Source organism: Bos indicus, chromosome 3 (assembly GCF_029378745.1).
Source record: "Bos indicus isolate NIAB-ARS_2022 breed Sahiwal x Tharparkar chromosome 3, NIAB-ARS_B.indTharparkar_mat_pri_1.0, whole genome shotgun sequence".
Lineage (NCBI taxonomy): Eukaryota > Metazoa > Chordata > Mammalia > Artiodactyla > Bovidae > Bos > Bos indicus.
Window position 1 is genome coordinate 91,793,377 of NC_091762.1, and position 27,948 is coordinate 91,821,324.

The 27,948-nt window shown below is 43.9% G+C and overlaps 1 protein-coding gene across 2 annotated transcripts; it reads right to left on the reverse strand.

Moving 5' to 3' along the window:
- Window positions 1-262: 262 nt before the first annotated feature.
- On the reverse strand, window positions 263-27,100 carry TTC4 (tetratricopeptide repeat domain 4). 2 transcript variants are annotated; one of them, XM_019957397.2, is made up of 10 exons: window positions 26,911-27,099; window positions 25,940-26,057; window positions 25,042-25,203; window positions 21,339-21,416; window positions 19,283-19,407; window positions 13,711-13,797; window positions 11,814-12,031; window positions 11,138-11,219; window positions 5,155-5,237; window positions 263-3,070 (listed from the first exon to the last, which is right to left on the reverse strand). In XM_019957397.2, the coding sequence occupies exons 1-10, from the start codon at window positions 27,043-27,045 to the stop codon at window positions 2,968-2,970; spliced, it is 1,191 nt and encodes a 396-aa protein (XP_019812956.2). In that variant the 5' UTR covers window positions 27,046-27,099; the 3' UTR covers window positions 263-2,967. The 2 variants fall into 2 exon arrangements, with proteins under 2 accessions (XP_019812956.2, XP_019812957.2); XM_019957398.2 differs by lacking the exon at window positions 263-3,070 and adding an exon at window positions 3,175-3,958 and having other exon boundaries at window positions 26,911-27,100.
- Between the last annotated feature and the right edge of the window lie 848 nt (window positions 27,101-27,948).

A 27,948-nucleotide genomic window follows, 5' to 3' on the forward strand; every position in this document is an offset into this window, starting at 1 on the left:
TGCATGAGGAAGGTGCTGTTATCCTCAAGTTGCAGATAGGACTGGTGCCTGAGGCTACTCAGCTAGTGGGTCATGGGGCTGGAAGTAGAAAGCAGACAGCCAGGCTCCAGAGCTGATCCTCTCACTTCTGCACCATCCTACCACAGCTGAACTGAGGCCAGGATGGCTAGGCTGAGGCTGGAGATGGAGGGAGCCACAGAAGTGGTAGAGGGCCAGACACTGAAGGGCCTTCACCAGGAGTGCAGCAGGGGCATAGACAGACTGTGGCTCCATTTCCCTTTATTGGAGAGTTCTCAACCCAGGGTTAGGTTTATGACACCCACTCAACAGCATGACCGTGAAGGCAGAAGCTACCTGATGCCCTGCCCTTGGTTCAGTTCAGTTCAGTCGCTCAGTTGTGTCCAACTCTTTGTGACCCCATGGACTGCAGCACCCCAGGCCTCCGTCTATCACCAACTCCAGGAGTTTACTCAAAACTCATGTCCATTGAGTCGGTGATGCCATCCAACCATCTCATCCTGTCACCTTTTTCTCCCGCCTTCAGTCTTTGCCAGCATCAGGGTCTGTCAGTTCTTCACATCAGGTGGCCGAAGTATTGGAGTTTCAGCATCAGTCCTTCCAGTGAATATTCAGGACTGATTTCCTTTAGGATGGACTGGTTGGATCTCCTTGCAGTCCAAGGGACTCTCAGAAGTCTTCTCCAGCACCCCAGTTCAAAAGCATCAATTCTTCAGCACTTAGCTTTCTTTATAGTCCAACTCTCACATTCATACCTGACCACTGGAAAAACACAAGCCTTGACTAGATGGACCTTTGTTGGCAAAGTAATGTCTCTGCTTTTTAATATGCTGTCTAGGTTGGTTGCCCTTGGTTGGTGCCCGTTAAATGTTGCTAAAGCCAACAGAAGGAAAGGAACCTGAGAGAGGAGGCAGGTGGGCTCTGGAATGAGATGCTTGGGTTCAGATCCCGGGTCTGATACTCACTGGTGAGACTGTGTGCCTCCATCTTATTTATAAAATTGGGATCCTAGAACTGAGAATGTGGCTTAGGATGAGGGTTTGCATACTGCTTGCTGTCCATGTTGACAGCCACTTATCTCTCTGCCTGTCCTTGTGCACCTCCAGAAGTGTTTCATCAGGTGTGGCTTAAGGGGTTTTTTTTGTCCCCCACCAAGTTCTCCACCCTAAATTCACAGAGGTAACCAGACCAGTTGGGGAGGTCCACCACCATCCCTGACCCTTTGCCCTGAGAAGGGCTGCACTCCAGTCTTGTGGGAAGAAGGGTCCCTGGGATGGTGGGAAAGGCTCTGCCTCAAGTTGGGGATGCTGAAGATGCTGGCTTCTCAGCCTTGCCCTTGTCCTTCCTCTGAGCCTAAGTTTCCTCATCTATAAGATGAGGTAGAGAAGGGTTAAGTCCTTGTGGGGAGCTCTGATTTGGCTCTGCTGGAATCCCAGGCATGGGCAAGTGGCCATGGAGGCACCAGGTGAGGGCAAGGCCCACAGGCCCCGCTACACCCATCCACTTCACAAGAGGGCCACCTGTCCCGAACCCCACAGGTCCCGCCCCTATGGAAGGGGAATGCTCAGGGCCCTTGCCCCACACTCCTGTGCTCACCCTGGCTGCCCATCACCATAGCCACTGCAGTGCAGCAAGGCTGGGACAGGGCTTGTTGTCTGGAAGGGCACAGAATCTAGCTGGGAAATAAGAGAGGATGGCCTGTGTGGCCTGAGCCAGGCTCATGATGGACACTGGACTTTGGCTCTATAGCCACAAGCAGGGACCTGCACCTGGAAGGAAGGCTGCCTGGTTCTTTGTAAACATTCCACAGCAAATTGCCCTTCATGGATGACAGCACGCACAGCAGAAAACCCTAAGTTAGTCTATCTTAAGTAGAGCAGCTGGTTTCAGTTTAATGATGTATTAGGTAGCTTTGCTATAGTAACAAACAACTCCCAAATCTCAGTGCTTATTATTAATACTACAACAAATATTTCTCATTCATGTCACAGTCAATGGCTGCAGGCCAGCTGCTTCAGCTCTGCTCCACGTGCTTTAGCATCCAGCTGAAGGAACAGCCCCACCCTGGGAAACACACTCCCAGGCAGAGGGAAGAGCATGAGCCCACCACGCCATGCTCTACAAGCTCTGCCCGGACATGTCCACTCACATCCCTCTGCATCAGGAGAAGGGACGCACCCTCCTCACTGGGCCACAGGGTGGGCAATGCAAGGTAAGGACATATAAAATCCTCTAGGAAGGAGGAAGCAAATAGCTGTAGACAAAAATACAACAGGTGACAGTAACTCAACGTGCAAAAAGATTTTCCCGCTTAAAAGGCATAAAATTCTAAATATGAAAACTGATATACTAAGTATGTCACAGGTCTCCATACTGCAAACATCAGGAAACATGGCAAACTTTTTAGGGGTTCTAGAGGACCCTTAATTTGTAGGTCTTCATAAAAGATGGAGAAATAGGACCTGGCTTCCCTGGCCCCATCTCATCCCAAGGCATCTACAGGATCCCAACAGAGCGGGCCTCTGTTCATGAAGGCCCTCTCAGCATTCACACCTTACAATCACACGTGCAGCTGTGTATGTGTGCAGTGTGAGGCACACAGCTGCAGAACCATGTCACTGGATCGTTAGTCTTCAGGTCAGAGCTGGAGGCTGGTGGTTAACACAACTCGCAGTGAGTCCAAGGATGTCACAAGCAAGGCACAGGGTTCAGCAGCAAGAGAGCACAGTGAAGGCCTGCCAGGGCTCAGCGGTCTGACCCGAGAGGCTGAAGTTCAAGAAGGCAGCAGGTCCTCCCCAACCATGATGCAGGGAAGGCCTGTCCCTGGGGTGACAGGAATAAAGTGCTGGGTTCGAGGAGCAGACCTTGCTGATTCTAGTGTGCTGAACTCCAGGCTGAGGTGGGGGAGGGAGGAGGTCCAGGGAGCCTGGCGCCCACAGCATGGCCCAGTCACTTTACCTGGTGCACCTTCTTCCCCCGGAGATAATTCCTACAAAAACCAGAGGATCCTACACAGACCAAAAATGTTGGTGTCAGGGCTTTTACAAAGTACCTGCAGTGAACACAACAAACGAGAGGGATAATTGAATTGCAATCTTAATCATCCATGGACTTTCCCAACAACAGTCAAGGTGAACCTTTAGATATGAGTCAACATTAAAACGCAAGTTTAGCACATTTATTTGCTTGGTTGTTTATAAGTCTGCAAATTAGCCTGACCCCCTCCCCCTTAGAACCTAGCCAGAACCTCTGGGCCAGTCCTCTGGGTGCTCTAGCATCATGTATGTTTATGGCTAAACATGAAATAAAATAAGAACATGCTTTCATTCCTTCATTCAACAGTACGTGCCCAGGTAAGCCAGGCCTTGTGCTGAAAAAAACAGATTAAACAACAAACAAAAGCCACTATCACTGTCTGGAGGAAGGGAGATAAATAATGACAGCGAGGTACAACTGTAGAAGCATTTCTGAGGTACAGTATTAGCCCAAAGAGACATAATTCCTCTACGGGAAAGGGAAATCAGGAAAGGTTTCTGGGAGCTGTCATGTCTCAGCTTGCGTTAATTGGGAAAGGGGTCCTGATGGGCATGGGGGAGAAAAAGCCGGGAGGTGCGGGTCACTAGAGCTTTTGCTATTGCTGGGCGTAAAGCTAATGGAGCAGGCATGCTGGACAGCAGGCAAGGCCTTGGACTCGGGTCCAGGAGTTTCTGCACCGTCCTGTGGGCCTGGATCTGGGCCAGAGGAGCCTGTGTTGTGGCCCAGCACCCAGTCCAGAGTTTGATGTCGCTGGTCTGAAGTTACTCTGTGCTGGGTGGTCTCTTGCCTACGCTAATCATTTAAAAAATAATGACTTCCAATGTATTTATACTTTCTCAGAAGCATGAAACTGGTTTTCCTCCATCAATCAGTCCGCTTTATATTTAAGATTTCTCTGCATTTTCTGGAAGATAAGGTAGAGTAGACCTCAGACCTTTAAAGAATTCTGGATAATTTGCTAACAATTGAGAAAATGAAGAGCTAAAAATCTGTCTATAAACTAGAAGGGTAATTTAGGGCTAGGAAAAAAAAAATGCTGCCAAGAGAAGTCATCAATCATATCTGAAGAAATCCTCACCTCCTCCCTGCCAGGCCAAAGCAGGAGCATCAAGACCAGCTAGACACTCACTGAGTCAGTCATCAATCACCAACTCCCATCCCAATCTACCTCCTAAACTTCAATCCACCCCTACTTCACATCTCACCACTGAACAGTACACTTAAGATCTGTACACTACTTGGTAGATTTTACCTAAATGCCCTCTAGGGCTCCACACACCATCGTCAGGATTCATGCTCCCTAGAGCATTCGAGGCTGCCACACACGGTCCTAACATGGTCCTCCAGCCTCATTTCCAACCCAACCACCATTTTCAAACCCAACCACCCTTAGCACACTGGACTCTACCTAAATCCAAGACATTTGCTTTGCTCAAAGCTCAGGGAAAAGTGGCCCAAGGGTCAACTATAAAGCTATTGAGGGCATAACCTTATAGTCCAGGAACCCCCAAAGCTAAGAGACAACTGCCAAATCCAACTGGCTCCCACCGCAACTGACCAAGGTGCCCTCTCACAGTAGACCGCCCCTTTCAGTGCATCAGAGCACGGACTCCTACTCTCTCCTACCTGAGGAATACGTAGTTAAGAGTTATTATCTTCATTTTAGAGATGAGCCAACAGACCCAGGGAGGCAGTATGGGCTTAGAGGCACACAGCCACTAAATGATGGTGTCTGACTTCAAGAGCCAATGCTCTTTCCATACGACAACATCAAGGGACACAGGCACAATTAACAGGAGGGCCATCCCAGCTGTTTTTGATACAAAAACCAGGCAGCAGTTTCTTTTTCAACCAGCCCCATTCACTTCCCCCTGAGGATGTCACGGCTGTGGTGCAATGGGCTGAGTCAGCACACTGCAACCTGTTTGGCCAAAAGCCTGGGCCAGTCTCCGTGGGCTGCTGTCTCACAATTTTGCATCCAGGGCAGAAGGGAGGGGAGTACAAGGCCAGTGCTCAGCAGTGAAACGAGAACCTGGCTGTGTCCCTGGGATGGTGCCTGAGCATCCTTCTGGTCTACTCAGCCCCATGAAGGTGACTCACCTGGGGTGCTGCAGCACCTGCAGCAGGGTGCTACTGGGAGGCACGCAGTATAGTTCTGCCCTGTCCTCATCCTCAAAGTAGACCTGTAGGATGAACAGAGGAGCAGAAGTCAGACACCAGTAAAGGGCTTCAGTGACACTAGGCATGCTGAGGCCAAATCTGGGGAAATGTGTAAGAGATGGCAACTGTTGAGACTCAAATCCAGGCCTATGAGCCTTCCTTCCCTAACAATTCAGTCGTAGAGCCATTAGGTATGGCGAAAGGAAGCAGCAGTGGCCCAGAGCAGAGGAAGAGAGATGTCCACACAGGAGGCAGCCCTGGGCAGGTGTCAAAGCCCGGCCAGTGGAGATGTGCATTCTCACTGGGGACTGGCCAGCCAAGCAGGGTGAGAAGAGCAGCCACTCATGGCAGGGGGAGGCCTGCTGAGGGGAGTGAGGACCCATGCTGGATAAGACAGACAGTGCTGCAGGATGGTTGAGCCATGCAGGGCGATAGTGTATAAAGGATGAGGAGGGCACCATGCTGGGGCAGCAGGCCGATGCGGGAGTCAGTCCACATGAGCGGGGGAGGCTCCCCATGAGAGGGGATGCTGGTGGTGAGGGGAGGGGAATTAAATGCAGGGCAACCGATCCAACAAATATATTAATAATAGTAGAAGCCACTGCAAAAATAGAGACAGAGTTGGTATAGGATTAGAATTGGAGATACCAGTGACAGATCATGTTTTTATACACACACACACATACACACATGCACACCAATGGAGCAGTGAGCATTCGCCTTCCCTCACCCCTGTACTTATGAGTATAGCTACTACACAGATCTTGACTTCTAAATACTATTTTATGCTAAAAAGAACCAAAGCTCCTTGGGAAAAATGGCTGACTCTAGAGCTAAGGCAAAAAAAAGCACAATTTGAGCCTCAAACACCTTGTAACACAAAGCAAGGAAGTGCTTTAAAAATGGAGACAAGTCCGAAGGACACAGAAGCAAATTTGAAGGAATTCCCACTGACCAAATCCAAAACACCTTGAGCATAATATAACCATAGTAATAGATTATAGCTCAATTAAAAAAATAAGAAACCATAAATCCACTGACATAAACGATGGTTTGATGAACAAGAAAATATGTGTATCATTTCTAAGTACCTCCCTATAAAATACTAACTACAAGGGGGAAAAGAGTAACTTCATGCAGAATAGAAGCTTGTATACCCCTACCTCAATCAAGTGATGAAAGTGAACATCATCAGTAATGGGACACTTGAAATTATGACGTCTGACAGGATGCACCAAGAATATAGCACTGCTTCTGTGATATTCCGGTCAGATACACATCATCTAGGTCACAAAGACACACAAGACAAACCCACACTTTCCACAAAATAACTGGTCTATAACCTGCAAAAGTAGTAAGATCAAGAAAGTTGACTAAAGACTGTGAAAATCTTCTGTAGCTCAAAGGAGACTAAAGAGACATAAGCACTAGATACAATACTACGTGGGATTCCTTCTGCTATAAAGAACATTACTGGTGATTGGCGGAGGGGATCAAGATGGCGGGAACAGGAAGATATGGAGCTCACTCCTACACACACAAACATCAAAAATACATCTACATGTACAATAATTTCCACAGAAAACTAACTAGAAACTGGCAGAAGATCTCCTATACAACCAAACCTGCAAGAAAGATCTCCACATAATCAGGTAGGACAGGGGAAAAAATAAAAGCATCAGGCTGGGACTGGCACCACTGGAAGGGATCTGTAGTGAAGAGAAGTCCACATGGATGGACCCTCACCCTGAGGAGCCTGTGTGCCAGCTGGGAAATCCACTGACACAAAGAGAAGCCCAGACTGTACAAGTAAGCACATGTGCCGGCCTGCTGACAATCAGGACCGAGACAGACCTGCACTGGAGGCTGCCACCTCGATAGGCACTTCCCAATCCAAAGGACCAATACCCAGCCCCACTCACCCCACACCACAGCCTGGTGTGAGACTAGGGCACAGGTTCAGTCTAGCTGTGCAGACAGACTAGGGTGATGTGGTCTGAGTAGAACCACAGAGACTACTGTCAGTGTACACACCAGGGTGGTGGGTCAAACTGGGCAGACATGTCAGCATACGCACCAGGCATCACAAAGGCATACAGCGGCTAAGCACCGGTCTCAGGCAGACAGGCCCTGAGAGAGGACTTGACATAGCTACAGAGAGAGAGGCTGGAGGGCCTGGGATGTGACTTGGGGGAGATGCAGAATCCACTGTCAGTACCCACACAGCAGACGCTGTCCGCACACGCACTGGGCCGTGCTGCAAGAACACACAGTGGCTAGGCGGTCAGAGCCTGCACGGTATCTGCAGGGATGGTTTCCCAACGGAAGCAGCCTAGTTCTGCCCACTCCACACGGCAACTGACTGTCAGATCTAGAGTGGACAGGTCCTGGGAGGGGTCTGCCACAGAGGCAGCCCAGGTCCCAGGTGGCACCACAGCCTCCTCAATTCCTGCAGCCACAACACCCTGACCCCCAACTCCAGCCTACTCCACACCACAGCCTTGCACTAGATCTGGGACAATCACAACAGAGAAAAGGAGGCGACCCTGGGCTGCTTCTGAGGGGAACGATGGTGGCGCTCAAGTTCACCGAGACTGCGTGGACTTTACTTGCTTCAGCAACCACCTTCTTTGGGGCAGGGCACACACTCAAGGGCAATGAAGCCTGATCCATCCTGACCCTCGTGGCTTCTACCCCAACAACGGGGGAGCAGACCCTGCCCGGTAAGCCACGGAGCAGAGAAGAGGCCCCACCTCACATCCAAGGCAGCCTCTAAACACACCACACCACCAGCCACACCACCATCAAGGGGATGACAGCACACTCAAGAAGACGTGGCTGGCATCCATGCCCAAACAGCCCTCACACCAAAAATACTGGACACACTCTGAGCAGGAATGCTTTTTTAAGACCACAATAGGTAACTGTTTTCATAAATTCACAGAGATAGTGAAAGTGAAGTAAAATGAAAAAGCAGAGGGACTTCTCCCAGTTAGAATAGAATTCCCCTGAAAGAACAAATAATGAAACTGACCTCTCCAGTCTATTAGTCCTCAAGTTCAAAAAGGAGGTAATAAAAATGCTAAAGGAATTAAGAAAGATTATCAGTAAAAATGCTGATCACTGTAAAAAGGACTAGAAACTATAAACATGAATCAATCGAAATTAGAGAACTCAATTGCTGAGACAAAAACCAACTCTATAAGTAATGAACAGCAGACTAAATATCACAGAAGAACAAATAAGTGATCTGGAAAACAGAATACTGAAAACCACCTGATCAGAACAGCAGACAGAAAGACAAATTTTAAAAAAAGAAGAAGAAAACAAAATGAGATCTACGGATTAATATAAAGCATGCCAACCTACACATAATAGGAGCTCCAGAAAGCAAAGAGAGAGAAAAGGAGACCAAAAATGTATTTGTAGAAATTATGGCAGAAGACTTCCCAAACCTAACAAAAAAAATAGATATCCAGGTACAGGAAACACAGATGGTTCCAAACAAGATGAACCCAAATAGATCCAGAACAAGACACAGCATAATTAAAACAGCAAAAGTTAAAGAGAAGATTCCAAAGTCAGCAAGAGAAAGACAAAGAGTCAGTTAAACAGGAATTTGTTTGCAGAAACACTGCAGTCCAGAGAGAGTGGCATGATATAGTCAAAGTCCTGAAGAGGAAACATCCACAACCCTATCCGACAAAACTATCATTTACAATAGAAAGAAGGATAAATAATTTCTCAGACAGGCAAAACTAAAAGAATTCAGCGATACTGAGGGTCTTTAGTACTGAAAGGTCTTCTCTAAGTAAAAAAGCAGCAGAATCTATTGGAAAAGAAGATCACAATGCGAAAGGCAAATATTTAAAAGGATAGAAGATCATTTAAATAAGCCAGTACACAGATTATAAAACCAAAAAATTCTGTAAAAGCAATTAAAACTATAATAGCAAAAGGATAAACATGAAGATATAAAATAAATAGGACATAAAAATCACAAAATGTGGGGGAAGGGAGTATAAAGAAGAAAAGATCAAGTTGTATTCACTCCAGTCACAAGGACAGTTCAATGTACACCAATCAATCACTGTGATATATCACATTAACGAAAGGAAAGACAAAAGCTATGTGATAATCTCAACAGATACCAAAAAAGCATTTGACAAAATTCAACATCCACTCATGATAAAAACTCTCAAAAATGGGCTGAAGACCCAAACTGACATTTCTCCAAAGAAAACATACAGGTAGCCAACAGTGACATGAAACGATGCTCAACATTGCTAATTATTGTAGAAATGCAAATCAAAAACCACAGTGAGGTAAGACCACACACCAGTCAGAATGGCCATCATTAAAAAGTCTACAAATAGATGCTGGAGAGGATGTAGAGAAAAGGGAACCCTCCTACACTGTTGGTGGGAATGTAAATTGGTGCACCCACTATGGAAAGCAGTATGGAGGTTCCTTAAAAAGCTAATAGTTACAATATGATCCAGCAACCCCACTCCTGGGTATATATTCAGAGAAAACTCTAACTTGAAAAGACACATGTATCCCAATGTTCAAGGCAGCACAATTTATAATAGCCAAGAATGGAAACAACCCAAGTGCCCACCAAGAAATGACTGGCTTAAGAGGATGTTATATATATACACAATGGAATGTTACTCAGCCATAAAAAAAAATTGCCTTTTGCAGCAACATGGATGGACCCAGAAAATATTATACTTAGTGAAGTAAGTCAGACAAAGGAAAATATTATATGGTATCATTACGTGTGGAATCTAAAAAATAATACAGGGACTTCCCCAGCGGTATAATGGAAGACTCTGTGCTTCCACTGCAGGGGGTACAGGTTCAATCCCTGGTCAGGGACCTGAGATACCACATACCATGTGGTGTGGCCAAAAAAATTAAAACAAAAAAATAAAAATGAATCTACATGTAAAATAGAAAGAGACTCACAGACACAGAAAACAAACATTACCACCAAAGGGGAAAGAGGTGGAGGATAAATTAGGAGTATGGGATTAACAGATACAAACTTCTATACATAAAATACATAAGTAACAAAGATTTACTGTATAGTACAGAGAACTATTTTCAATAGCTCATAGTAACATATAATGGAAAATAATCTGGAAAAAATATAACTGAATCACTTTACTGTATACTTGAGAAACTAACACAATACTGTAAATCAACTATACTTCAACTAAAAGAAAATTTTTTAATTAGTAGTACATGCAAAAAAAAAAAAAAGTGTTTCTGGGGGCTGGGGGGGCGGAAATCTGTGAAAACTAATGGAGTCTGAGGATTAGCTGGTACTAGTGTATCGAAGTTAATTTTCTGATTCTGATGATTTATTGGGATCATGAAAGAAAACATCCTTGTGTGTAGGAAACACACTTGAGTCTTCAGAGGTGATGGGGCATCAGTTGACATCTTACCCTCAAACAGAAGACAAATTTCTTTGTTCTGTAAGTTGTGATTTTTTTTTCAAAGTTGCAACAGTGGAATGTTAGCCTTAAAAACAGTAAGATTCTGACCCATGCTACATCATGATAAATCTTAAAGACATTACACCAAGTAAATTAAGCCAGATAAAAAAGGACAAATACTCTATGACTCCACTTATATGAGGCACCTAGAGTAGATCCATTCAGGGACAGCGAGGAGGAACAGAGTTCCTGTACGTCAGTTCAGGATGATGAAAACAGAGACAGATGGTGGTAACAGTTGTACAATGTGGATGCACTTAATGCTACTGAACCGTACACTTTGAAATGTTTAAAAAGGTAAATTTTATGTGTTTTATATTTTCCCACAATTTTTTTTTTAAAGGCAGTGAAACCTTGCTCCACCCCAATTCCCCCAACCCCAATTCTCATAGAGCGACAAAAGAAAACTTCCTTACCTCTAAATTATCAGGGCAGTATTTCTGCTCTAAATCCCAAGAGGGTGTTTCACCAAACATCACCATTAGATGATCAATAAACCTAAGGAGATATAACATGTACTTTCTGGTATCAGTAACTCATAATCTTGTTTTCCCACATCCCATCCCCTGGACACCAATTCACGGACATATCAAGAATGTATAAATCATGAAATGCAGGCCTAATCCATTTTGACAACAGTGCCCAAAATACGTGAATCATTTGTCCCATTATGACATATAGTTCTCTTTAACTGACAGGATTAACAACATTCTGAGCCACAGTCTAACCATTAACTATGAAACCACATGTTAAAATCACTAGTTACGTGTTTTCTAATAAACATACCCTTCAGTTTTATCCATGTACTACCTCCAATACTTCCATCTCTCACAAGAGACAACCCCCAGTGCTTGACAAACACTGTACTGTGGTGTTAGTATGAGAGTGAGACCATGTCTCTCACTGCAAAGCTTCTTAGTGAAAGGAGAAATCAGCTATGGGTTAGAGAGATTACGCTAAACCAGACTGTGTAATAAAACTCTCTAGAACGATTCTCTTCCCTCCTCACCCAAAATTCTACCTGTCCATCCTGCCGAAAGAACAGGGAAGAGCATGCAAGCACCACAGAAGGCTCTCGGGGACGGAAGTTACCTGGAATCCTCGTGAAAAGCAGAGACCAAGTCTGACTGGGCATACTCGGGGTACAGAAAAAGCACAGGCCAGCTCAGTCTTCCCTGGTCATCCACACTCAGCCTGGCTCCACAGGGGTTCTCAGAGCCGAGCCCATGCAGGACAAGCTCACTGAGACCTTCTGACGCTGAGTCTTCATCCTCTCCAGCAGCTTCAGCGACTAGCCTAATGTTCCTAGCCTGGATTAAAGCAAAAACATACATGTTACGTGAGAAGGATGCAAACTCACTTCACTAAAACAGGGAAAACTGTAACACTACAAGCTCTGAGAAGGCCAGCTCTACACATGATTCGTCTTTATTATCCCTGACACCTGCTGAACTCACCTTTACCAGCCGTCTACCACAAGCGAGACTCTTGTCACAGACATGAACTAGACATGGTAATAAGTCCAACATAAGGGAAGAAGTAAAGCTGTGGAACTGCAGACCGTGAATAATTAATTCAGCCTGGAGGCTGGAGGTGACTGGGCAATGCTAGGTCTTGAACAATGACTCTGAAAGGGAGAAGAATTGAGGCGCATGGGGAGTGGAAGGGCACTCTACCTCAGGCAAGGAACAGCATGTGCAAAGGTATTAAAAAACACAGAGTGGCATGTACAAAAATGGCAAATGTTTCAGCTTGGCTGGGACGCGGGATACCAAAAACCATACATACACTGACTTAATCTTGGGTCTGTCATAGAAAGAAGGATCAATCAAAGGTCTGAATGGTAGAGTCACCTCTTACGTATGCTGCGGGAGTTTCCTAAGGCTAGCCCACAAGGGAAAAATGACATGCAATCAAAACTACCTTGATGGTATCTCCTATACCAGGGATTTGCAAACTTCCCCTGAAAGGGTCAGATTAAGAAAAATTTTAGGTTTTGTGGGCCAGATGGTCTCTGTGGATATTACTCAACTCTGCCACTGTAGTGTGAAAAGTCATCGTAAGACACAAATAGGCAGGGCCATGAGCCACTGGCTGCAGCTTGCTGACCCAGCTTTAAACCACTAAAATACAATATAGATAGCTTTGGGTATATTACTCTTTAGAGAAGTTCTCAAGTACAATGAAGTTTCAGATGCAGAGTTAAAGGAGAGTACCAAAATAATGTCTGTATGCCAATGTCTAGGCATTCTACTACTCTACATTTGAGAAAATGACCAAATCTCTCTGGAGTTATTCCCTTCTGTTTAATCTATTAAAATGTTAACAGATTTTCTGTTGTAGGGCAGGACTAGTGGAGTGCATCTTAGTACTGTGAAGTTCTCAAAGCCAACAAATAATTTTAAGGAGGTACATAATTTAACTCAACAAAGAATGAAATCAAGAACCAAACTCATAGCCAGTATCACCTCCCCTGTGAAGCCAAGGCCCAATAAGTGACTTGTGAAAGCAAGATTTGGATCAGACTTTTCCTACATTTATTTAAAATGTAGGAAAGAGAGGGAAGGCGAGGTGGAATTTTGTGTTATTGTGACAGTTAGTAGAGCTACATGCTAAAATCACTTTCTCAGGACGCAGTATAGCACGGGACTAACACAAGGACCTGGCTCTGACGTGCACTAGCGGGTAAGGCTTCTCTGAGACTACGTGCAATAAGAAGGAACACAACGACCCACCTCAGAAGGCTACTGTGAAGATTAGATAATGATTAACCCATAGCAACTATTCAGTACATGTTACCTGAAACCAACACATGCATACAATTGAGACAGCTGACTGAACTCAGGGGGTCTGACTTGTCACACTGCTTCACCAAAAGCAGAAAGAAAATGAACAACTCATTCAGGTAAAGCATCCCCAGAAAGGTTCCCGATCAACTTCATGATGAGTGAATTCTGCAAGACCATAGGGCGAAAGTTTGAGAACTCACCTTGATGGCCTGGAGTAAAGCCTCATTCTGATCCTGCTGCTTCTTTTCTTTGAGCTTTGCTTTCCTTACATCCCTCTGTTCAGTTCGCTGAAAATGAAAAATTCAGATGCATCAGCTCTAGGGAACTTGCCTCCTCTCCTCTTCTGTTACTCTAGCCTGACCCTAAATAGCTATCTCTTGTCTCTATTCAACTCTGGCTCCTATATATCAAGGAACACCACTGGCTGGATTCAGTTCAATAAACATTTAAGAAGCACATGTCTGGGTGCTAGGCCCAGTGGCAGCAGTAATGTCAAAAACCTACCCAGGAACTCACAGTCCACTGAAGGGACAGACACATGACAAGTTCTAGTGTTAGCCTGCAGTACAGCTGAGTGCTATGAAACACAGAGGAGGGCGTGATGACTGATTCTGCCCCACGGAGGTGGGTTTAGACAGAAACCAGACGAAAGAGAAAGGGCATTCTGGAAAGAGGAGCTGACATAAGGGCCAATGGGGCGTTAAAACTTCTCTGTTATAGATGGAGTACAGGAAAACACACCGGGAAAAACCCAGGCCAAGAACATATCAGAGACCCTGCCAAAAACTTATCACAGACTCTGCCTTTTGCACAATTACAGCTCAGGAGAGAAAAATACCACCATCTACTTCATCTGCCAGAACTATAACTCAGATTTCCTTTTCCTACTAGTCTGCCCAAAACCAGCTGATCCTACTCCAACCCTCAGGACTGTGATTAATAGGGGCCAACTTTTTCTCTAAAGGGCCAGACAGTAAGTACTTTAGGCTTTACAAACCATGCACATGTTCAAGCTAAAAGGTCTCCAGTCTCATCTGTTTGTACGTCTATGTGTACATTATGCATATAAGATGTCTCTATGGAAAATATTATCAAAATTAAATGTATAAGAAAGCTCTACTTAACAGACTTAAAAGTAAACACAAATTAACTTTTTCTAAATATAATGGAAACTGGCCAGAATGAATTTCAGATTCACATGATCTTGGAAATATTCAATATTAAATTATATGTGATAATAAAGCTAGCTTAAGCTTGTTGGTTTAACCAATGTAAACATGTCTCACTTATTGTACTTTAGGTTAACCAAGTTCATGTTACTTCTGTTGCAGAGTCTGTTAGCAATTGTTCACTGAAAAAAAAAAAAAAGCATAACCTAAAAAGGTGAGATTTGTTTTATTTGCAAGACTTGCCGAGGACTTAAACCTGGGAGACAGCCTCTCACATAGGTCTAGGAACTGCTCTGAAAAGTTAAGGGAAGACTTCCCTGGTGGTACAGTGGCTGGGAACCCACCTGGCAAATCAGGGGACAAGGGTTTGATCCCTGGTCCCACACGCCACAACTACTGGAGCCCCCGCAACCAGAGCATGTGGTTTTGTCCTAGAGCTGACTGTTTCTAGATGAAAAATAAGGAACTAATATGGATACAGAAGTTGTGAGATTTGAAAAAGGGAACCTTGAAAAAGAAGTTTTGTACACAGTCAGGCTGGAATTAAATTAGGTAAATTTAATTTACCAAATTAAAATTACTAATAGTAATATGGGACAGGACTTAGTTCCTCTATTGAGAGAACAAAGTTTTCTTGGAATACTGCTTTTGCTAATAGACTGTATGAGTTATGAGTTTCTTTGCTTTGCATGCTAAGTCGCTTCAGTTGTGTCCAACTCTTTGCAACCTCATGGACTGGAGCCCACGAGGCTCCTCTGTCCGTGGGATTCTCCAGGCAAGAATACTAGAGTGGGTTGCCATTTCCTCCTCTAGGGGATCTTCCTGACACAGGGATCAAACCCAGGTCCCCTGCATCTCCTGCGTTGGCAGGTGGATGCTTTACCACTGAACCTCTTGGGAAGCAGAGGCAATAGCTCAGAACATTCATACAGGACCTTCTAGATTCCCAGGAATACACTGGAGCTTTTCAAAGACCCTACAGAATCTCATTCCCCAGCTTGTCCTTTTAAGTTTTCTGGTAAGCCTATTACTTGCCTCAACTGTTTAACACTGCCTCAGGCAGATGAAATCTTACATAATTGCCTCAAATCATATTTAACAAATGGCTCCAATCCCAACCCTCTGTGAAAAAGCTTTTCATACTGGGATAGTTTCAAGATGCCTCAAATAAAAACAACTTGTGAGTAGGGTCCTCTAGAAGGTCAAATAATGACAATCTTCTGGCAATGGGGCTTAATACTGTTCTGCCTCCTCTGGTGGCTACCAGGATGCTCATTTTCACCATAATTGTGGGCTGTTGGCTTTCAAGGCTACTATGGACCTTGGGAGAGACGCAATGGGATAGGGCAAGGTAAAATGCCACAAAGCTTGCTGTTCTTAAGAAGGTTCAGCCATTATTTTTGAATAACCACTACCCATATTGCTGCAAGGCTTTGGTTCATTTCAGAGTTATGCTTTTGGGCCCTAAATCTCCCTTTAATTACACTTGTGCTGCAGGACAGAACGCTTCCATTTAGGTCCATAGAGGAAAACAATAGAATGGGAAAGACTAGAGATCTCTTCAAGAAAATGAGAGATACCAAGGGAATATTTAATGTAAAGATAGGCTCAATAAAGGACAGAAATGGTATGGACCTAACAGAAGCAGAAGATATTAAGAAGAGGTGGCAAGAATACACAGAAGAACTGTACAAAAAAGATCTTCACGACCCAGATAATCACGAAGGTGTGATCACTCACACTCACCTAGAGCCAGACATCCTGGAATGTGAAGTCAGGTGGGCCTTAGGAAGCATCACTACAAACAAAGCTAGTGGAAGTGATGAAATTCCAGTTGAGCTATTTCAAATTCTAAAAGATGATGCTGTGAAAGTGCTGCACTCAATATGTCAGCAAATTTGGAAAACTCAGCAATGGCCACAGGACTGGAAAAGGTCAGTTTTCATTCCAATCCCAAAGAAAGGTAATGCCAAAGAATGCTCAAACTACTGCACAATTGCACTCATCTCACATGCTAGTAAAGTAATGCTCAAAATTCTCCAAGCCAGGCTTCAGCAATATGTGAACCGTGAACTTCCAGATGTTCAAGCTGGTTTTAGAAAAGGCAGAGGAAAAAAGAGATCAAATTGCCAACATCTGCTGGATCATCGTAAAAGCAAGAGAGTTCCAGAAAAACATCTATTTCTGCTTTCTTGACTATGCCAAAGCCTTTGACTGTGTGGATCACAATAAACTGGAAAATTCTGAAAGAGATGGGAATACCAGACCACCTGACCTGCCTCCTGAGAAATCTATATACAGGTCAGGAAGCAACAGTTAGAACTGGACATGGAATAACAGACTGGTTCCAAATAGGAAAAGGAGTACGTCAAGACTGTATATTGTCACCCTGCTTATTTAACTTATATGCAGAGTACATCATGAGAAACACTGGGCTGGAGGAAACACTAGCTGGAATCAAGATTGCTAGGAGAAATATCAATAACCTCAGATATGCAGATGACACCACCCTTGTGGCAGAAAGTGAAGAAGAACTAAAGACCCTCTTGATGAAAGTGAAAGAGGAGAGTGAAAGGTTGGCTTAAAGCTCAACATTCAGAAAACTAAGATCATGGCATGTGGTCCCATCACTTCGAAATAGATGGGGCAACAGTGGAAACAGTGGCTGACTTTATTTTTCTGGGCTCCAAAATCACTGCAGATGGTGACTGCAGCCATAAAATTAAAAGATGCTTGCTCCCTGGAAGGAAAGTTATGACCAACCTAGACAGCATATTCAAAAGCAGAGACATTACTTTGCCAACAAAGGTCCGTCTAGTCAAGGCTATGGTTTTTTCCAGTGGTCATGTATGGATGTGAGAGTTGGACTATAAAGAAAGCTGAGTGCCGAAGAATTGATGCTTTTGAACTGTGGTGTTGGAGAAAACTCTTGAGAGTCCCTTGGACTGCAAGGAGATCCAACCGGTCCATCCTAAAGGAGAACAGTCCTGGGTGTTCATTGGAGGGACTGATGTTGAAGCTGAAACTCCAATACTTTGGCCACCTGATGCACAGAGCTGACTCATTGGAAAAGACCCTGATGTTGGGAAAGGTTGGGGGCAGGAGAAGAAAGGGACGACAGAGGATGAGATGGTTGGATGGCATCACCGACACAATGGACATGGGTTTGGGTGGACTCCGGAGTTGGTGATAGACAGGGAGGCCAGGCGTGCTGTGGTTCATGGGGTCGCAAACAGTCGGACACGACTGAGCAACTGAACTGAAGGGCTCGTCTGCAGATAGGCTTGGCAATGGCCTTCCACAGTAGCCTTCTAGATACTCTCTCCTGTATAAGCCACTTTTAGAAATTCTGGCCATACTTAGTTGCCCAGGCTCAAAATTCTGTTCCTGAACCATGTGGGTCCATACCTCTACTTTTGTAGACATGACCAGAATGATCTGACTAAAACTTATCCCTGTTCAGGGCCAGCTCTAGGCTCCCATGGTACTGAAAATTCCCATTTCATAGTGTAAGCAGTGAAGAGAGACCCAGACCAAGAATCAAGAGAACTGAAGTCTAGTTATGGAACAAACATGTGAGACAGTATTGCAGAGGACTAAGACTGTAGACTCTGGAGCCAGACTGCCTGACTGAAGCCCAGCTTCACCAGCTATGTGACTTTCTGATCTCTCTGCTTTAGCTTCCTTACTAGTGCAAAGTGAATCAGAATCGTGCCTACCTTATAGGACTATGTGTGATTTAGACAGATTCATATCAGTAAAATTTTTAACTAGAACTTGGAACATACATACAGTAAGTGCTAATGTTGAGTTTTTTTTGGTAGTGATGGTCTGTTATTACTATTGTTTCTAATCATCACTTTTGCTGTTATGTATCAGAAATGTCACATTTCATCAGCAAATTAAAGATGTCTTAATGTTGGAAGTTACACAGCATTATAGAAGCCTAGGGCTTCCATGATGCCTCCGTGGTAAAGAACTCGCCTGCCAATGCAGGAGACACCGGTTTGATCCCTTGGTTGGGAAGATCCCCTGGAAAAGAAATGGTGAGCCAGTCCAGTATTTTTGCCTGGGAAAGCCCATGGACAGAGGAGCCTGGCAGGCTACAGTCCATGAGGTCACAAAAGAACTGGACAGGACTCAGCAACTAAACAACAACGAACAAACAGAAGCCTAACATCCCAGCTGTTTAACTGTCTTTCCCTCCTCTTTCAATAGTTACACTCAGTGTGCAGACTAGACTATGCCACTGGTCTATTTATTCAAATCATAATAGTCACAAATTTATCAAGTACTATATATTCCTCCTTACCTCTATCGTGTTATAATTACTTATTTACTTCTCTGTATCCTCTAGAGCCTCATGGGTAGGGACTGATTCGGGGTTGTGTCTGTTGTTGTATTCTTCTTTTTTTAGCCATACCGCATGACTTGTGGGATCTTAGTTCCCCCACCAGGGATTGAATCCGGGCCCTCAGCAGTGAAACCACAAAGTCCTAACCACTGGATGACCAGGGAATTCCCTGGGTTTTGTTTTAAAGAAAAATTATACAATTGGACCCAAGATCCACTCTGGGAGATGCTAATTAATTTTGCCACCAACCTTCAACTTGTCTGCTTTAGCCCTCAGGTCCAGAAGCTTCTTCTCTGTGGCATCTATCTGCAGCCCCTCATCGCACCAGTTCACAGCCTCGACATAGTTTTTCAGTTCCAAATGGCAAGAGGCACCTGTAGAACCCAGCACCCTTAGTATCCGGGGACAAGATGCATGGAAAGAGCCATCCTTGCACATGACCCCCAACTTCAACCAGCTACCAGCCAGTAGCCTGAAGTTCTGGGAAATGGATGATAAAGTCCCTTTTAGTGCATTCCCCAGACAAGGAACACTGTTTCTTGTATTTTAGATCAGAAAGGTTTCTAGGTCCCATTCAGCTCAAAACTCTCTTTCTGGTATTAAGGACTCTTAAAGTAGGGAAGGCTACAGCTTAGTGGCAAAGAACATGGTCTTTGGAATCAGAGAGATCTGGGCTGGAAATCTAGCTGTCATTAACCAACTAAACTGGAGAAGGCAATGGCACCCCACTCCAATACTCTTGCCTGGAAAATCTCATGGACAGAGGAGCCTGGTAGGCTGCAGTCTATGGGGTCGCTAAGAGTCAGACATGACTGAGCGACTTCACTTTCACGCATTGGAGAAGGAAATGGCAACCCACTCCAGTGCTCTTGCCTGGAGACTCCCAGGGACGGTGGAGCCTGGTGGGCTGCCGTCTATGGGGTCGCACAGAGTCGGACACAACTGAATGGACTCAGCAGCAGCAGCAGCAACCAACTAAACATTAGACAGTGGACTGAGTATCCCTGAGCTTTAGGCTGCTCATCTATAAATGAGAAGAATAAAGTCCATCTCAGATGACTTTAAATGGAGAGAGAAAGCAGAATTTGCCTCAGTCACTCACAAAAGCAATGGCAAAACCAAATATGTTAGGTATCTCCTAAAGCTGTTCTTGATGGCTACCAGTTTAAGCTGCTACTGCTGCTAAGTCACTTCAGTCATGTCCGACTGCGTGACCCCATAGACGGCAGCCCACCAGGCTCCCCCATCCCTGGGATTCTCCAGGCAAGAACACTGGAGTGGGTTGCTATTTCCTTCTCCAATGCATGAAAGTGAAAAGTGAAAGTGAAGTCGCTCAGTCGTGTCTGACTCTTAGCGACCCCATGGACTGCAGCCTCCATCCGTGGGATTTTCCAGGCAAAGTACTGGAGTGGGGTGCCATTGCCTTCTCCAACCAATTTAAGCTACCTCTCCTTTAATCAATCGTGTTTTTCCTCCAGTTAGCCTCTGGGCTTTCTACAGAATTTAAAAACATCTGAACTAAAAAAATTTAAATGTCAACAGAATTCAACCTCGGCTTTCAGAGACAGAATGGGTTTCTTGCCAATGCCACACAGTAAGGTAAAAACGACAATTCAAGCAAGCTACAGACTTCCAGCCTGTAGCCAATTCCACATGACTATACACAATGTATTTGCCCATCTTCTTTCCCTATAGCTGAAGGGCCTAGATCTACATAAACTCCCTAACCATGATTACATAAGCATAATTTTAATAAAGCATTTTAAGTTGGTCCATCGGGATATAGAGATTAATATGTAATGAAAATTAAAGTTTACAAAGCACCACTGAGCTTCCCAAAGAAAAGGTGAAGTATGCAAGTAATAAAAGCAAATGATTACATACAAAGGTCAGACCAGGACAGAAGAAATAATCTGGGAACATCTGAACATTAGAGTTATCAGCAAAAGTCCTATAACTTATCTTTTAATTAACAATAACATGGCATTTGAAGATCTTGTCTTTCAATCAGCTAATTTGGAAAAAAAATTAGAATGCGGCTTTTAGAACTGCTTTAATTAATTTTATTCTTTATTAATTTAAAATGTGGAGTTTCAATTTCTCTACCAATTCTTAAAACACAGAGGGTTGAATTAATATCCAGAGAATTCTTTTAAAAATGGCATGTTGCTGCTGATAACGACTTAATACTAAGACTGCAAAAATAAGGTAACTTCATTAGTATCTTAGCACTTTAAAATACTTCTGGTGTTGCGCGTGCCCACTTTCCATGGTGACAGTCACACTGTAGCTCTACAGGACTTACCTCTTATTATGGCTTTGAGGTGGCAGGGTTTTAGCTTTCTGGCAGCCGTCACATCATTGAGAGAAGAACGAAAATTGCCTGACAAAACACCATTCAGTAAACGAGAAAACAAGTTTTGAGATCAGATTATTTCCAAAATTTTGCATGTAGAAACAAAAACACTCTTGGACAATCTTAGAGAAATATAAATCAGAGCAATTGTTTATAGAAAAAAAATTGTTATGCTCATCAAGCACCTCAGAAATGTTTAGAATAGCAGGCAACCCACCAACCAACTATAAATAGCTAGTAAGCACATGGAAAAATGCTCAAAATCACTACTAATTAGAGAAATTAAGATTAACATGAAACTGAAAATTAAAAACAGGTAATACCCAATATTGGTGAAGATATGGTGAAAGGGCATTCTGAGAGTAAACCAAGAGAGCAAACTGGCGCGCGTATTGTATATTCACTTTGACCCAACAATACTCTTCAAAGAACTGATCCTTAAAAAGGCTTGCAAAAAAATGAAAAAATGCTTGCAAAAAATGTCCAAGGACAAATGTAAAAGCATGTGAGCTGCTGCATTATTTTTAATTGTGAAAAGATAAAGATAACCTAAATACCCTCAATTTAGTAATGATGAAATAAATTATAGTAAATCCATACTACCGAATACAGCTATTAAAGGAGTAAGATACATCTGTATGTAAAAGGCATGACAGGATGTCTTTCCTACATTGTTTTAAGTGGTGGGTCAACGTGTACAGAAGCCGATCTTTATAAAACAAAAAACCAATCTAAATATACAGGCACATGTACACACATACATGTGTAATTGCATTAAAAAGGAAAAAAAAAAGTGTGCAATCATGAACACTGGTTATCCAACCTAGGAGGCAAGAGGTGACTTTCACTCTCTAGTTTATACTGTGAGTATTACTAACAGTTTGGTATATATTTATTAATTTCACTTCTAAAGCTCTAGCCCAGGAGTCAGCAAAATTTTTCTCTAAAGGGACATATAGTAAATATTTCAGACTTTACAGGCTACATATGGTCTGTTACACATTCTTTGTTTCATAATCCTTTAAAAAAACACTTTTAGCTCACAGGAGATCAGGGACCCAGATGTGGCCTGAGTCACAGTCTGCCAAATCCTGCTTTAGCCTAAATAATCAGAATTATCAGAAAATTTTTATCACTAACTTTGTTCATTTTTGCATTACTTAAAAAAGCCTAAAAGCAGCTATATACTCAACAACAGCAGTATAGTAAAACAAATAGTTTAAACACTGGTATGTCCATATGACAGAGAAGGCAATGGCACCCCACTCCAATACTCTTGCCTGGAAAATCCCATGGACGGAGGAGCCCAGTGGGCTGCAGTCCATGGGGTCCAGAAGAGTCAGACACGACTGAATGACTTCACTTTCACTTTTCACTTTCATGCACTGGAAAAGGAAATGGCAACCCACTCCAGTGTTCTTGCATGGAGAATCCCAGGGACGGTGGAGCCTGGTGGGCTGCCGTCTATGGGGTCTCGCAGAGTCGGACACGACTGAATCGACTTAGCAGCAGCAGCACCATGTCCATATGATGCAACTTCAGTATTCACAAATAATTTAATGACAGGTGAAATTGTTTACATTATAAAATTAAGTGAAAACTGAACACAGAATTGGAACAACAGCATGATCTTATTTGTGGAAAAAATACATAAAGAGAAATCCAAAAACTTCTGCTTAAAGGTAGTAGACTGAACATATGCATTTCAACCCCTATCACTTGACAAAAAAAAAAAAAAAGCCATTAATACAGAGACAAGAATGAGAAAATGGAACACATTTTAAAGCTGGAGAACAAAGAGACACAGGCTAAATGACTAATTAGGCTTGAGACAACTGAAGTCTAAGCCAGTAGAGGGAAAATTCAAAGCTACCAAGTATATTGAAAAGCCTACAAAGTACCCAGTACTAAAGAATCAACAGCAGCAGGTACCTCTGTAAGAGTGGACAAAGGCGTCTTTGTTTAGTGTTTTCTAAGGCAAACTTGACTTTGAATCCTAATTCTGGCACTGCATACTCTTAGGGCATTTTACACATTTATTACATTTTACTACAGTTTCTTACTCTGTTAACTAGGGATAAACCTGTTAACCTTATTTACCATACATAGTTGCTATGAACTCAAGAGGGATAAAAAATGTGAAAGTGGTTTGTAAGCCATACCAGTGACATCATTTAAGAAATCTCTTGATTATTATGCATTTGCTCCTCTGGTATCGCAAATACCTGTTTTGTTTTGTTTTTCTTGCAAGGTGCTTTTGGTCTTACTAGGCCCATATGTCAGAGAAAGCAATGGCACCCCACTCCAGTACTCTTGCGTGGAGAATCCCAGGGACGGGGGAGCCTGATGGGCTGCCATCTACAGGGTTGCACAGAGTCGGACACGACTGAAGCGACTTAGCAGCAACAGCAGCAGTAGCAGCAGGCCTATCTGTAACATTCTTTAGTTCCCCAAAGAAAGGAACTATGTAGCTCTTACTCACAGTGCAGTGCCTAGCACATAGTAAATGCTTTGTATTTACTGTTTGAATAGGTAAATGAATGAAACTCCTTTAAGGAAAAGTCAGGTCTTACTCATTTCTATGATGCCAGTGCCTAGCACAGAACAAGAACTCAGTGTGCTGAATGAAGACAATGTATTCCTCTAGAAGTAAGAAGACTGGGTTTCTAGTCCAGAGTCTGGCACTAACCAAAGGGGTTCTTCTCTACGCCTATGTAAAATGAGGGGGCTGGTTGGCTCAAATAATCTCCAAAATTCTATACCACTTTTACTTTTTAAAATTTTATAATCAAACAGGTTAAAGAAGAAAAAAAATTGGAGCAGATTATGACTGGAAAGAAACTCTGCTCCAAAGGTGATGAGTCCCAGTAGACCTATCCCAGCTAGACTTTAAGGCTTATTGTCTACCAGTCCCTCAGAAAAGGCTGAAGTCATTCCCAGGTCCTCTCTAAAACTGTGTGATAAGAAACAAGGGTTTAATATGCCTAAGATTAGATACCAACAATGATGTCACCCAAATAATCAGTTGTTTCCCAAAGTCATGTCTGCAGAACAGTCCTGCATATTCCTAAGTGTTACTTGAAAAAGAGGCTCACAAAACCTGAGAATCACAGGATAAGGTTCTCTGCTGTAGGTTTTCTCAGTGTTAACATACTAACGTGCACTGCAAATCACCAAAGCAGCAGCAGCACTGTCCAATTTTACTTGTCCAAGGAACGTTTTACTTCAAAGGGCCCACACACTACTGAGAAATTCTCCCTTGGATTAATACAGTTTCTCTCACACAAAGAACTTTATCACCTTAATCCTTCTAGCATCCTTGAGAGGAGGCCAGGGGAAAAAAAAAGAAAAAACTTACTTTCGAGAGAGAAGAGGCATCTGGGCTCAAAAATTCCAAATCATACCAACTCATGTATTAAGGTATTTGATGTTACTCATTTGGCTCAAACAGAAAGAATTATACAATCTATCTGACATCCCTTTTGACCAATCTACCTGGAAGATCAAAGTTCAGTTAAAGTAAGCTATCTTAGGTTTCTAGGATAAACAGCTCCTTTTCCTCTGACACTCTCAAACCCTCCCCACTAGCCATCATGTAATAGTTTGTTATAAGTTAATCTTTTAGAAAGTACTAAATAATAGAATAAATTACCTAGATAGTATTGTGCTGCTGCCCGATTGGTATAAAGAACAGCATTCAAATCAGGGTCTGCACATTTCTTCTTTAATCCTTCAGTGTATGAAATAACAGCTTTCTTGTAGTCTTTTTCTTTAAAGTAATCATTGCCTTCGTCTTTGTAAGTCCTGGCCTGATCTGCAAAAAAGAGAAGAAAAAAATCACTATTCCCTATTTTTTAAAGGGCTCATTAAAAATCTAAATCACACAATAATGTAATGACAAACCAAAAAGAACCAATAGGGAAAGAAAACTCAAAAATGAATGCTATAAAACTGGGTATCAATATGGAGAAATAAAGTCACATGTACTTAACTACAATCAATTCTAAATATCTTAGAAAGTAGATTATTAAGTGCTCACACACACCAAAAAAAGCATAAAGGAAAAAAGTACACTTATCTCTTGAAGAAAGGGCTTTAATTACAGAAGAAATGGGGGGAAATCACACTACTGTTTTTTAATATGTTGTTTGAGTCCCTTGAATGCAAATTCCCCTCCTCACTTTAGCAAAAGCCTAGAAAATTGTTACAATTCAGTTCAAATTTCCCACTCATTGAAAGCCCACTTCTACACCACCCCCTCCCCCTGCCCCCCACCTTTGGTGTTCCAACAGCACCCACAACACCTTGGCACTTATCACACAGGTTTGTCTTTAGCAGAGTTGAGCTATCCACTGGAGTGTGACCTTTGAGGGCAGTCTCATTCCTTCCTGTATCCTGGTGCCTAGTATTTAGTAGGTATACAAAGAAGTATATGTGGAATAAACGTGACAAGTTAGCTCCGGCTAACTACTGCTGTAATCTATCAAAACCTTTCTGACTCACACTTTATCTCAATTTAATGGAGGAGCTTAGAGAGTCACTGAAGATACCTTCTGGAGATCGCTCTTCATCAAAAATAATTGACTGCAGGCAGGCCAAGTCAGGATTCTCCAGGGGATCAATTTCTGATGGCGAGTTCTTCATAAACAGAGGAATCTTTTCAAATTCCTGGAGGTTGTTAAGAGAAGAATGAACTATACGAATAAAATTTCCACTGAGTAGACCCAATTCCAGGTCTCCACATCAAAGTTTTTTCTCACTCATCATAATTTGCAAATCCTCATGACATCTCTTCCTCCCCGGCCTCAGTGTCCCACCTGTAAAATAAAGAGTGCTGCTGCTAAGTCGCTTCAGTCGTGTCCGACTCTGTGCGACCCCAGAGACGGCAGCCCACCAGGCTTCCCTGTCCCTGGGATTCTCCAGGCAAGAACACTGGAGTGGGTTGCCATTTCCTGCTCCAATGCATGAAAGTGAAAAGTGAAAGTGAAGTAGCTCAGTCGTGTCCGACTCCTAGCGACCCCGTGGACTGCAGCCCACCAGGCCCCTCCGTCCATGGGATTTTCCAGGCAAGAGTACTGGAGTAGGGTGCCACTGCCTTCTCCAAATAAGAGTGCAGAATACCTAAAGACCCTTCAGTTCTCACATTCTTACAAGAGCGGCAGTAACTACCAAGCGAGTTGAGCACTCGTTTGTTCCTGGCACTTCACCCACCCTCTCACTTTAGCTTCGCCAACCATCCTAAGAGATTAGTGCTCCAGTCGGAGGAATTATACACATAAGAGGACGGTCTCAGGTAAGCTCTGCACTCACAAGTTTCTGACTCCAAAACCTGAACACCTAAACATACTGCCAGCTTAAGAAGACCCTTAAAGCTTCGGGGCCGATTTTTTACACGCAAGTAGAAACCACCTATCCACTGGCAGCGCCAAACCTTGGCGGTAGAGCGCCTCAGCGCCCGGGAGGCCCCAGGAGCTGGGACGACGCCCACGCACGCACGTGCTGAGACCCCGGGCCCGCCCACCTCTTCCCACTGGCTCTCGTGGAAGCCGCCACGATAAGGCTGACTCTGGAACTTTTCCAAGAATGAGTCCATGCCGTCGTCCAAAGTGGCGCCCGGCTCCTGCTGCTCCATGTGTGTCCCCGGTGATCCAGCCATCGCCCTGGATCACCGAGATCCGTACGGCAGCTTCCGGCGGCGCGGGTGGCCCCCTCTCAATCTTCCGGGCGGCGCCGGCGTGCTGCTTCCGGCTTGCTGGAGGCGTGGCCGACCCGACTCCACCCCTCCCCCGGGAAACGCCTACCCTGCCGCGCACTTTCGAATACTTTCGGGACGGTGGATGAGCCCTGCACCCCACAATAGCGCATTATCACTTAATTCACTGGTTTATTTAACCAGTCAGCACGTTTTCTAAGCTCCTTTCTTGTGCCAGTCCTGTTGTAGTCGCTGGGTATACAGTGCTGGGCAAAGCAAGTAAAATCCCTGCCCTCTAGGAGTTGATAAGGTAGAGGAGAGAAAGTGAAAGTGTTAGTCCCGCAGTGGTGGTCCGACGCTTTGTGGACCCCATGGACTAGGCCTGCCAAGCTCCTCTATCCATGGAATTCTCCGGGCAGTAATACTGGAGTGGGTAGCCATTTCCTCCCCCAGGGGATCTTCCCGACCCAGGGATTGAACCTGGGTCTACTGCATTGCAGACAGATTCTGTACTATCTGAGCCACCAGGGAAGCAGTAAGCAGAGGGGAGAGCCAGACAACAAGTAAGATACGGGAGTTCGTCATGTGGTAGCAAGGACTGTGAGAGAAAAGTTTTAAACAGGTTGGGCAGGCATTCAAGCAAAGGAAGAAGCTTGGAAGTGGCCCGGGGGGTGTCTGGGGAAGAGCCTTCTCCAAGAAGGGAACAGAGAGGGCTAAAGGTGCAAGGTGCAGAAAAGACAGTGAGTAGCAGGTAGGTGGGAAAGATAATGAGCTGTGATTCTGAGGGTTTGGGTTTTCCTCACAGTGCAATGGGACCCTTTGGAGAGCTTTGAGGAAAAGAATGATGTGATCAGACTATTTCTGATT

Excerpts from the sequence above, each read along its gene's own strand:
- TTC4 (XM_019957397.2), bottom strand. The coding sequence starts at position 27,045 with ATGGCTGGATCACCGGGGACACACATGGAGCAGCAGGAGCCGGGCGCC. Across the intron at positions 26,058-26,910 it reads ACGAGAGCCAGTGGGAAGAG|GAATTTGAAAAGATTCCTCT; the intron begins GTGGGCGGGCCC and ends AACAACCTCCAG. Across the intron at positions 3,071-5,154 it reads CAGGTGCTGCAGCACCCCAG|GTACTTTGTAAAAGCCCTGA; the intron begins GTGAGTCACCTT and ends TGTTCACTGCAG.